This window comes from Scheffersomyces xylosifermentans (assembly GCF_036884685.1).
Source record: "Scheffersomyces xylosifermentans strain CBS 12540 chromosome Unknown RJT20scaffold_4, whole genome shotgun sequence".
In the NCBI taxonomy this organism is placed as follows: Eukaryota; Fungi; Ascomycota; class Pichiomycetes; order Serinales; family Debaryomycetaceae; genus Scheffersomyces; species Scheffersomyces xylosifermentans.
This window is the reverse complement of record NW_027042942.1, coordinates 705,418-717,683: the sequence shown is the minus strand read 5'-3', so window position 1 is coordinate 717,683 and position 12,266 is coordinate 705,418. Positions and strand designations below refer to the sequence as shown.

At 40.3% G+C, this 12,266-nt stretch overlaps 5 protein-coding genes across 5 annotated transcripts; 2 read left to right on the top strand and 3 right to left on the bottom strand. All coding sequences in view use genetic code 12, as the record gives it.

The window, feature by feature from the left end:
* Positions 1 to 49: 49 nt before the first annotated feature.
* On the bottom strand, positions 50 to 1,278 carry GIG1 (Gig1p). Its single transcript, XM_064920109.1, has one exon. The coding sequence runs from the start codon at positions 1,012 to 1,014 to the stop codon at positions 283 to 285; it is 732 nt and encodes a 243-aa protein (XP_064774300.1). The 5' UTR covers positions 1,015 to 1,278; the 3' UTR covers positions 50 to 282.
* A 553-nt stretch (positions 1,279 to 1,831) lies between these two features.
* On the top strand, positions 1,832 to 3,147 carry GPM2 (Gpm2p). The gene has a single exon (XM_064920110.1). The coding sequence runs from the start codon at positions 1,944 to 1,946 to the stop codon at positions 2,724 to 2,726; it is 783 nt and encodes a 260-aa protein (XP_064774299.1). The 5' UTR covers positions 1,832 to 1,943; the 3' UTR covers positions 2,727 to 3,147.
* Positions 3,148 to 4,197: 1,050 nt separating this feature from the next.
* RPN4 (stress-regulated transcription factor) lies at positions 4,198 to 6,292 on the top strand. Its single transcript, XM_064917169.1, has one exon. The coding sequence runs from the start codon at positions 4,253 to 4,255 to the stop codon at positions 6,035 to 6,037; it is 1,785 nt and encodes a 594-aa protein (XP_064774298.1). The 5' UTR covers positions 4,198 to 4,252; the 3' UTR covers positions 6,038 to 6,292.
* On the bottom strand, positions 6,284 to 7,851 carry RJT20DRAFT_42535 (uncharacterized protein). Its single transcript, XM_064920111.1, has one exon. The coding sequence runs from the start codon at positions 7,408 to 7,410 to the stop codon at positions 6,361 to 6,363; it is 1,050 nt and encodes a 349-aa protein (XP_064774297.1). The 5' UTR covers positions 7,411 to 7,851; the 3' UTR covers positions 6,284 to 6,360.
* A 945-nt stretch (positions 7,852 to 8,796) lies between these two features.
* Positions 8,797 to 11,117, bottom strand: RJT20DRAFT_42410 (uncharacterized protein). The gene has a single exon (XM_064920105.1). It carries the CDS (start codon positions 10,890 to 10,892, stop codon positions 9,108 to 9,110), a length of 1,785 nt encoding a protein of 594 aa, XP_064774296.1. The 5' UTR covers positions 10,893 to 11,117; the 3' UTR covers positions 8,797 to 9,107.
* Between the last annotated feature and the right edge of the window lie 1,149 nt (positions 11,118 to 12,266).

Sequence of the window (12,266 nt, the reverse complement as noted above, 5' to 3'; positions counted from 1 at the left end):
GTTGACTCCATAGCCAAAAAGAGAGTAAAGAGAGCAGGAAATTACTAGTCACTTACGTATGTGTTACAAGAATGGTTCACAGAACGTCTTAACTACCATAGGCAGCTCTTAGCGACCACTACAGGCAACAAGACTATGTTTACAGATGCACGAAAAGTTACTTCATAATCATTATCGTTATTATATTTGAATCTATCTCTATAGAATTCTAGGGTATCTAATTTTGTAATTCTATGCTAATTTATCTATGTATCTCTACATAATTTAAGGAAAACGTTACGTTTAAGTTGATTTGACAACGCCTCCGGTCTCGATCATTTCCTCTATTTTCTTCTTGTCCCCGCCCCTAATCAAGACGTGAATATGACTAATGGATCTTACACTCTGCAAACTTGTCCAGTTCTTGAACCACTCTACATCATCCCAAGTAATTCCCAAGGGCTTGATAAAAGTATTCTCAATGTACTTTCTGATGATCTGTCTTGTCTCCTCGGAAATATCGCCAACATCACTGTTGGGATCCGTTGGGATCCTGACCTTTGACCAGACACATAAATGACTCACATCTTCTTCAAAGTAATATGGGAACTTGTTGTACAAGATCTTAACATCAGACTCGTGGGCAAAGATGTCGCCCTCTTCGCGTAAATCCTCTATTTTCCATTTCAACTCTTCGTTAAGAATGTGGTCTAAGATGCTGACATTCCTTTCCTTCAAGTCATGTTTAAACTCCAAGTATTGCTTGGTCTGAGCTGATGAACGTGCGAATAACTCTAGTCTGTTTGTCGCTATTATGAAATGCACCTGGGGCCAAGTGAAAGCTGCATTGGCCTTAATCTTGGAAGCGTTAGGCATGAGGGCAGAATGAACGAAATTAATATTAAGAAGTTGGTAGTAATCGTCTAAAGATTTTCCGTTTGCAATGGAATCGGTTCCAACACTGAGATCAGTATACTTATCCGTTAACGTGGGCGTTGCAGGAGGAGTATTTAAGTAAAAATTGGTAGAATTCATATTTGCGATATGCGCACTTTTTATTGCTGCGATATGAAGAATAATAAGCGAGTTCTAGAAAAGTCCGATACTGGGTATGACTGTGTTAGCAACACAACAGTGCTGCTAGAATTCAAACAAACTGAAGTTCAGGTGGTGTAGTGATACTCCTTCTTCTTTCTTTCCGAAGGTTATCTTCGGATTACTTAGCATCTTCCCCAGTCTATATATACTATAGGTGAACTCATCATCTTGTTAGTAATGCAATCTGCGTAATATAATTAGTGCTGGAGAGGTCGTATTTCTTTTTTTGCGAGGTTGCATTTTTTAGTGCAGCGGAAACTTGTTACATTTTTATTTCTTTTTGGTGACATAAAGTGGAAAAGCGACTAAAGCTGGGAATGGAAGTGAAGCCGTCTGGGTGAGAGAACATGTGGGAGAAAGGTCGTGACTGAAATGCTGCCGAATATTACCTTCTTCTCCTTCTTGTCTTCTACGTTTGCGACCAACTAACAAAATGAACGATATTTCTACCGTGAACAGTACTCATGTCCATATCAATTGCTGTCCGCACTGCTTATCTAGTTAAAACAAGGACGGACTCGGAAAAATTATCCGGGATAAAAATGTCCTACAAATATAACATGTGGGACAGCAAACATGTACCAGCTATTGTCCCCCACACCTCCCCATTCATAGACAATTTACCTTCCAACACCCATTAAAAACATCCCTACCGCTACATACGTCATGATATCATACTATTTTTTATTCACTTAAGATACTCGAAATATTCAGCTTCATCAATAAAATCCGTCATACCACTGTATCTCCTGCACACACCACTATCTACTAATAAATTCGATGTTTTCCATCATTTGACATTTTGATAGCAATGACACATTCTATATTACCATTGGCAATTGGCTGTTCAGACTCATTTTCTCGCTATGTCGGAAAAGGTGCACAAACTCATCATCCTCCGTCATGGAGAATCGCAATGGAATCACGAAAACAAGTTTTGTGGATGGATAGACATTCCTCTTTCAACCAAAGGAAAAGGAGAGGCAGCCAACGCAGGAAAGTTGATTCACGCCAACAACTTAGACCCAGATATCATATATACATCGAAATTGACTCGACTGATTGACACTGGCTTAATCATTCTACAATACCTTAATAAATTGTGGATAGACCACATCAAAACATGGAGATTGAATGAGAGACATTATGGCCAGTTCCAGGGCTGTGATAAATATGAGGTTTTTAAGAGCATGAACTTCGACAAGGAGAAGTTTCAATACATAAGACGTGATTATCATGGAACCCCACCGCTAATTGAGGGGAACGACCCAAGTATTGATGAGAGATACAACGATATACCCAACAAAGACATATTACCAAAGGGAGAATCACTCGAAATGGTCATGAAAAGATTAATTCCGTTCTTTTTGCTGGAAATTGTTCACCATCAATTGATTCAATTGGACAAAACTGTGCTAATTGTAACTCATGGTCTGATTGTACGTAGTTTAATCAAGTACTTGAACAAAGTTAGCGATGACGACATCAGCAAAATCAACGTACCTACGGGTGTCCCATTAGTATTCGAAATCAACGATCTTGGTGAGTTGGTTAGAGACTACTACTATTTAGACCCCGAGTTGGCAAAGAAGGGAATGGAGAAGGTTAAAAACGAAGGCTTGAAGAAAGAACTGGGGGGAAAATTATAGACGAAGTCCGATACCAGAATAGCGATAAGCTGCTTGGGCATGTGAAAGTTAGTTATAGAAATGCAAGGCTTGCTGACACGCTTCTTTCTGCTACACTACGGATTATCCGAACTGGAAGTTGCTGCGGCCGTTTTGGGTCGTTTTGATTACGAATTTAAAGCCGTAAATGTGAAAACATCTTAATTTAGCACATTTGTGTAGGAAATAAATAGAGTAAGCAGACTTTGTGATGCAAAGAAACAATACACTTGACCTTTTCATTATGATCTGACATGTGTTTGGTAGTAACAATGACAACTATCACTTCATCAATTTGCGGTCATCTAAACTTTGTAAGCTATTCGCACCCAAAAGTACCGTGAGAACCTAGAACCCCACCTTGGCACCATTACGTAAGGTAACCAGATACTCCTATGAGGATTGCAGTTGACTATTATGAGTCATTGGACTACAACAGTGTACGAGTGACAGCATCTCCTCTAACCCCAACATTTCCAAAAAAAGGCCCTTAAACGAACCCATCTAGACCAAATAGTTCCACCCACCCCATATATCCTGCAGACGACGTCATAGATACGACCGTTGAGATCCATCATCGCACGACATAGGGCTGTTGATCTGCGACATTAGTGTGGTTGCTATCCTGTTTTTGCGACATTCAGGAGCATTCGAGAACTTTCTAAGCTCATCGTAAAGCCATCGCGTACATCACTGCGGTTAAAGACACAGGATAATGTGACAGGAAAGGGTAAACTGTGCCGCAAATAGTGGAGATAACTAACAGCATGGCGACACTAACGCCGCAGCCATAGTTTCTGGCATCAGCATTTCGGAACGGAAGTTAACACCAAGCGACTTCCCCTATAGTGTGGACAGTTGTTGTGTTCGTTTCAGGCCGCAGCAGGCTGTGACTCTTATTTTTGTCGCACCCGATCGCAATACAAACAAGGTTTTTGTTGAGGTGCCTGTGACGTTTCTTTTGCCAGATTGCTTCTTTTCTCCTGATTACCATTACCGTCAAGTTCTCAGTAAAACGTAGACGAACACACAGCTCCTTTTCGGAGTTACTGCTTTTGCATTGAAACGACGAGCTGTTCATTTCAATACTTCGAATAACACATGCTCATGTCTTCTCTAACCACTCTTAACCACTCTTAAACACTCTTAACCACTCTTAACCGTGTCATTTCTTGTGTATCACTGTTCCGCCTGTCTAACCCGTTAGCCTCCGACACGTCATCTGTGTCTCCAAATCCAGCTATATCCGAGATCATGGCTCTCCCCTTTCTTTTCGCTCACTTCCTTCTCTGTTGACGCATTTCATGTTACCGCTTCGGGCCCGGCTCTCGCACGACTGTCGTCTGTCTCACTCCCCTATGCATCTGTATACACTCTATTATTATTAGTAATTCAATGTATATATAAGCGGGCCTCTGCTTAGAGATATAAAACAGTAGTGACAGCCGGTTTCTTCTTTACCTACTTAGTGACGTTTTACTCCTGGTTAATCAAACCATTCTAGGAACATGACTTCACTAGCCGTGTTGCCACCTCTCAAGAGATCCATCACTGATATCATGGACGAAGAGCTTTATCACGTCCCCAACAGCCCCATACAGTTTAATACCCGCACCAACGCCACCCAAAACCAGAGTATGCCCAACATGACTATTCTGCAACAACAGTCACCTAAGTTACAATCTCAGCAAATCCAGCACCAAATGCAACGTAGTGACTCTCCTGCTGGCGCATACGCCAACAATAATGCCAACGCTCTCTTCTTCCAGTCTAATGGTTCCAATACTATGTTGCCCAGTGTGTTTAACACAACGGATACTTTCTTTGAGCAATACGTGTATAACACCGCTAACACTTCAACGATGACTAATAACACCTGGAGCACTGGAAGCTTCGGAAATGCAAGTATCAGCAGTCTTAATGATTCCATCCACAACAACACTAATATCGGAATGGACATAGATGAAAGTTACAGCAACAATACCACTCAGAGCAACTCCACTATCACGAACCCCTTAATCAATACTGCCATGTCACTTTTCCCTTCTAATGTCAAACCCTTCACCGAATATGGAAACCCTGACACCTTCATAAGGCCTCAGCAACTCCAAAATCGCCAAATGTCTCCTCCACCAGCTCCATTACCACAATCTTTCCCTGCTAGACCCAACAGAAGAAGAAGATTGACGACTTTGGATGAAGGTGATGCACATAACAGCTCCAAGAAGAAGGAAGAGGACTACTTGTTGTTCAACCCAAATATCCAGCCTTCTCACCTCATAGATAACACCACTAACTTTTTTAACGATGAGTTCTTGTTCGTTCCTCAGAACCAACAGCAACAGTACGAAGCTGCTGATGGTAGCAATGTACAGAATGGCACCTTTTCTGAAGCTGTTAATAATAGTGCGGATGGCTTCGTACCAGGGTACGAAAACGATTACTTGTTGATAGAAGAGGATTTCGATGAAGAAATCGAGGCAGACTTGTCTGAAGATGAGGAAGATGATGAAGATAATTACTTTCATGTCGACGATGAATTTGACCAGTTAGTGATGAACAATAACTACAACGACGAGGAATTCAATAACTTGGACATGATGGACATGGACGAGTACTTGAGAAGTGGATCAACTAACAACAATGGCAACATCGTAAATACAAACAACTACAACGACATAACTCCTTCGAACATCAAGCTCGACAAACACGACATCATGAATGGCGGTTTTATTGATGTTAAGCAGGACAAGATCAACGAAACACATAACAGCATGAACAACGAACATAACGCCCAACAGAATACCATTTACAATAACGTTTCTACCAATGATGAAGAGGAGGATGAGGAGCAAATTGAAGACCAAGATTTACTTGAGAATGACGATAACTTCTCTCCTTACTCGATGGTTACCCCACCAGCAAGAAAGCAATCAAGATCTTTAGAACCACAGCCACACCATAAATCAGCTGCCGAGATATCTCTTAATAATCCAAATCATCAATGTGATTTGATCAATCCTGCCACGGGATTGCCTTGTAATAAGCCATTCTCAAGACCGTACGATCTTATCAGACATCAGGAGACTATCCATGCTTCCAAGAAGAAGATCTTTAGGTGTGTTATCTGCGAGGGTAGAATCAACGGTGGACCTGGAAATGGTAAACTGAAGACGTTCTCCAGAGGAGACGCCTTATCAAGACATATCAAAGTGAAACATGGCTTGGTTGGCAAAGAAGCTTTAGACATAATCAACGAAGCTAAAGAAAACGTGGAATACGTCAGCGTATAAGCATAATGTAATGCGCTTGATGCTCAGGAATAGCATTATGCCTAGATAACGGAGATGTCAATTGGAGGTGCCGGTTTTGTACCTACTGTGATGATTAATTCTTATACATAGTTCTCTTAATCTTATAAATAGTTCACAACAATATATAAATAGTATAGTGTGACTGTGAGATTAACCTTGGCTATGATAATAATGGAATATATAGTAAATATGAATGCATAAACACAACTTTAAGTCAAATTTTTTGTAGTAAGTAGTAAGATATTCTATAGTTCTATTAGGCAGTATATCATCTATGTATCTTATATATAATGCTCTATATGCTACACCAAATTCATTTCCTTCATGAGAATGCTCTCAGAATCTTCATGTTTCACTAATTCTTCTACCAACTCATTGAGATCCTGAGACCTTAAAGCATTGTCCTCAATGGCCTCGTTCATATCTTCATTGCCATGGTACTTGTAATGGATGTATTGGAATGCAATATAAATGTCCAAAGTCATTTGGAACAACCCCGCTACAATGAAAATGACAGAAACGTTATCAGTTCCGTAGATCAAGTAACCCAATTTGGTCAAATCACCACCTAACCAACTTAACAACAAGATCACTTTGAAATTTGTAACAGACCTTAATCTGTCAAGAAGGAGGATTTGCGGCAAAGGAAGCAAAGACTCTATGAACAATCCCAAAATACCAATGAACTCTCCGTACCTCAGATTGTTACGAAAGATGGCAGTTAGGACGCCAAAGATCACAACAAATTGTCCTACAAACCTCCAGTAGTACGCTTCCTCTTTCCACTGCCAGAAATGTAAGGGGCGCTGATAGTAGACGTCAAACAATCTGAGACAATGCTTAAAGCCGATGTACAAGTAACTTCTTCCCAACTTCAACACATCTCCGGCTATCACTTCTACCGACTTACGAAGCGAATTCTGAATGTAGTAACTTTCATGTTCTACCGGATAGGTACTAGCAGACAACCTACGAGGAAGAAACGAATTGAGTTCATTTCGGAACTTCGGAAGTGGAGTGAGTAGTTCTGGGTCATAGTTGGAAGGACGATACGATAGCGATACTTTGAGCAATACACATTGTATGACCACCATTACCAAGGACTGACGTAGTAAAGTGACTTCATAGGGCGATATTACATAGTAGTAGATTCTAAGTGTTGCCGCCATAAGCATTGTCACACAGATATCTAGGGAGAAACCCATTGATGTCTGCTTACGGTAAATGCTGTAACACGTTGTTCCGTAGGAGAACAACGGCGTGAATGTCATGAAGAGATTTACTGCTCTTTGGCGGTCCGGTAGGTAGTCGAAGTAGGGCCAGAAGTCTTCTGGAATCAACGTTGAAATCATGCTGATAGTGAATATTTAAGTACTTAAATGGTGATAATGCAAAAGGATGAAAGAAAGCTGTTAAAAAACGGCTACTGAACAAGAGAAATCCGGATCACTTGGCTATATGCGATGGTTGTGATAATTGTATTTGAAGGGAAACATCAAAGGTCTGGTGGTGGTTTTCTACAATGCCAGAGAAGAAGAGTATTGGGTCTCGTTGGCTTGGACTAAGATGTGCTCGAATGAGGCGACAAGAGACTTTGAAGGAAGGACCACAGGAATGTAATGGGAAACAAGTGAGAGTTACCTTATGTGAACTTCTCGGATAGTGGTTACTATATTGTGCAAAAGTTAGGATTGTCTTTTGCAATTATGACGTAACTTTGTTAATATGTTTCTATATAACTTATGTGTCCAGTAGATTTATTCAAAATGATGATCTTGCTAATATAGTAAATGGTGGAAATAAGGAGGGGGTTCAAATAAGGTATATAGATTTAAGGTATATAGATTAAAGACTCTAGTAGTAACCAAGTGTGATAATATTCACTCGTGTGAGAATAGCCAAAAAAGCAAGTACTCAATGTCGCTATTGTGTCAACTGTATATACGGAGGGTAACCACAACAATGGCGATGGCGATAATGTCCAATCTAAGAAGACTCGAAAACAATCTAAAGAAAAATACGTAGTTACCAATGAGGTATGCAATGATGTATGAAAGTCAGCTTTTCGGAAATTCCATATAGAAGGACACGGAGATGGCAATCTAAATTTGGAAAGGAAGAAGACGACGGAGGTAGAACCGATGCACAAGCCAAAGCAAAATATTAATAGAGAGGCGAGTTCTTGTGTTACGAGTGATAGGTTAGGAGAAGTAAGCCTTGTTGGGAAGAAAATAATTATTGTGGAGAGAGTAAATATAGAAATAGGAGAAGGTCAGGGCATTTGTAAGAGGTTATAAGTTTTATTAAAAGGAGAGAATGGAGAATACCTAAGTGTAGAAAAAAAGGAATGATAGAAGGAGATAATTTATTGGATGAAAGTCACGAACAAGAATTCCACGTAAAGTACGTAATAAGGAACAAAAAGTAGTAGTGCAATAGTAAGCCAGTAAGGAAGAATTGTAAAATATTAGATATTATTCAAACAACCCCAAGTTTTTGAATGAACACATCAAGAAGAAGTCCAAAATGAAAGGACTATTCTCTCACACAACTCATATTCAACTGATATGGATATCTTCTCTGCATTGATCATTTCACTTTAAGTATGATCATCCCAGCGGATGTGAAAAATACCAACTGATGGTATTTTAAATCAAATCTATGGAAGCAACTCTTCGCTACAACGCTAAATGAACCAAGCAATCGGTTGTAAATATAAGTACATATAAATCGGTTGTAATTTTATATTTCACTGGAAAAGTCCGTAACTCCTCATTGCAAAGGTTGCCTTCAATAGGAAGTGGGGAAGAAGAGGTTTAACATTTAGAGTTTAAACAAGAAGGCGAAGATCTGCTTTGAACGCAATCACAAGCATTGAATACAAGGAATATATCACCAAATCTTAAACAATCATCTGAACTAATTTTCTACAAATCTAATACTCTAAAATGTTACTCATTTCGTATTCTATTAATTATTAATGGATGCAAATACTACGTTTGTAACAAAAAAAACAAGCTAATTAAACACACTCAATCACACATATACATCAAACATCAACTAACCGAAGACTATTTCCGTGGTGTGAAGATGAGGTTGATGAAGATGCAGAAAACGCCGGCTCATTGTATCGGAAGCCAGCATAAGCTGCGAGGTTGGGGTTGGCCAAGTTACGCAACAAGCGTTCATCAAGAAGCTGGTTTGAATTATCTGTAGCTGGTGGAGAAGTAAAAGCTGAAGTAGTATTGTTATTGGCATTGTTATACGTCGATGAATAACTTGTAGACTCGTTGTACCTGAAGCCACGATAAAGATCCACTGGTCTCGGCACTTGTTGAACAGTCTCATAAGCATCATAGTAGTTTACTTGTGAGTCGTCATCGTCATCATCATCGTCTTCTTGATCTTGGCCACGATCACCATTAGTTTGGCTGTCTTGCAACGATAATTGCATAGCATATTGAACAAGCTCTGATTCAGTGCTTGGAATGGCGGTTTGTTCCATGATCTCTATTTCCCTTAGTTGGGTTACAATACTATTGGCATCAGAAAAATCAGGTAACAAGGATGGTAATAAGGCATTGAACTCTCGGTCATCAACACGATCTATATCCCATAGATTCACTTCTTCAGGTAACATATTCAAATTGCACATCTTTTTGATGCACTTCTGTAAGTTCTTATCGTTTCTTATCAAAGCCTTGTTGATCCGCAAGACAGGAACCGTGTAACGAGGATCAAACGATATTAAGTCCACATTCTTATGAAGCCTTTCTCTATAAGGAGGGGAATCGTCTTCCCAATAAGGATCACTGGCTACGTTGCTGTATTCGTCCATTGGAGGAGGAATAGATGGTATGCTTTCAGTATCAATTGATATCCTTCTACGTCTTCTTCTTTGCCGTATTTCTCGAGATCTTTGAGTAGTAGTTGACCCTACTCTTGTCTGTGAATTTATCGATCCTCTTCTTTGTAATCTTTCCCCTGAGGTGTTATTTCTTCTATACCTGGTTTCTCTTACTTGTGATGTTTCGTCTTCTGTTGAAGTTACGGCTCTTCCTGTTCTCCTCGTGCTACGAGGCTCACCTCTCTTTCTTCTTGTTCTAGTTGATACAACTGGGAACGCTTCCTGTGCCGATAATGTTTCAGGTTCAGGTTCGGTTTCGAGTCCAGGATCGGCAGTTATAGCAGTTGCTATGTAATTCGGATCCAACGTTCGTCTTGGTGTAGTATCGCCTCTGGCAGCACTCCTACGTCTGAGGTCGATAGAAGCGTTTGCATGCTCTTCTAATATCGCCATATTATTATCCGGAGGTGTGGTGAAGATTTCCTCATTGAAGACAGGACTAACTTCATTAGCCTGATTGCTAGAGCTGCTTCCTTCGTTTGCCAGCATCATTTCTGATCTACGCCTTTTGTCTTTCCTTTTTCGCCTTGTTGCTGTTCCATTAATAGCATTCCTCGGAATGTTAGTACTACTACTGGAGCCTTCTCGGAGATATCTTGAGGTTGGGGATTCCACATGTGTAGGGATGGGGACTTCTATGTTTGACTCCAGGTTCTGGAAAGTTGATTGGTAAGGCGTGGGAGGCGTGGAACTGTTGAGAGGCGGATTATTCCTTTCAGACGTTGGAACAGAAGGGTTATGTATTCTTGGAGAGCTATAGACTCTAGCCATTACGGCAACATTTTCTGGCAATGTCATATCGTTGGCCGTTCTACATCTTGGTAGCGAGATCTGTCTTGAAGAAGGAGCCGTGGAGGAGGACGGAGATTCCAGTGGTGATGTGGAACGCTGTTTGCTCCTGCTGGTATTGAATAAGTGAATAGCCATATTTATACTGCCACGAGAACCGTGGAATCCAAAGAATACAGATTATAGCTCACTTTACACTAACTGATAACCAATCCACGAAGTACCTAAGCTGCTAGACAAAGAAACTTCTTACCCAAGCGAAGAAAACAGAATGAACGCAACCAAAGAAAATACCAATACAAAATTCTTCAGCTCTCGTGTCTCCAAAGCTTCTATTATCAAGCCTACTACCCATGCAGTAAAACAAGGTTGTATAAATTATGGTATACCTATGTAGCTATATATAACTAAAACCTAAAAGCCTATAGCAATTACATTGCCGTATTAGGCAATACCAGAATGGCTTGCATGAGATGTGAATGCGAAAGATGAGTTGGCAGGCCAGGGCATAAGGCGATAGATGTACGAGACGGCATTCTCGATGACAGGAGGATTGCTTGCGGATGACGTGGGACTGGCCAAATGGCAACGATATCAAGCGCAGCATGTGTATCTTGGCATCTATTGGGCAATTAAACAGAGTTTAGTAACGGTGTTAGATCATCGTTTGTGACCACGGGTTTTACAGTGGGTGCGAATAGCCATTGTACAAAGCTAATAAGAGATTATAACAAAAAGCCTCAGCAATACGCACGGAATGCGAGTACGATTGCGAAGGCACAAAGACACAACTTAGTAGGAAGTCACACCAGTAGTTACGGAACGGGGTTTTTCTTCAACTGCTATTTCCGATAAGAGTGGAGCTAAGGGCTCTAGGTCGTTTGCTACCTCCGGACAATGGACGAAGATGCTCGACTACGAACCGAAAGAACGATTGGAAAGCCTTAAACCCTCCATTGTTGGGCCATAGTAGTATATACTGGATGGTTCGGAGAAAGTTCAGAGTTGCCAGCGCTATGTATTGCTCTGCTTTCCACAGTAGGCTAATACCGTAATAGGTTGCGTAGGGCAATCTTAGCAAAGCTGTATGATATTAATTTAGTAGTGCAGCACGGATCTTTTAATATAAAATGACGAAGACCCTTTAAAAAGGCGCCTATAATGAATAGCAAGTCAAGGAAGAACGGAGACTAGACGGGTATATCAATGGACTATCAGTGGCTTTACATTTCCATTTAGAGAATAAATGTGGTTTACGACCGTACACATAAAGTCTACGCCCGAAGGAGATAATAATCAGTGCTACAATCAATGAATATTCATCCGAACATACCTCTTTCATTGTTAAGGAGTTAACAGGCTATTCAAGACTAAAACCTTCTCTCGAATTCTACAAGTGATACAAAACAAAGATTCACATCAATACGTATATTGAGATGCTGTCCACTACATAACAAATCATTGCCCAATTCCAATTATCCACAATTGGATATCATTTTGCAACAATAATTC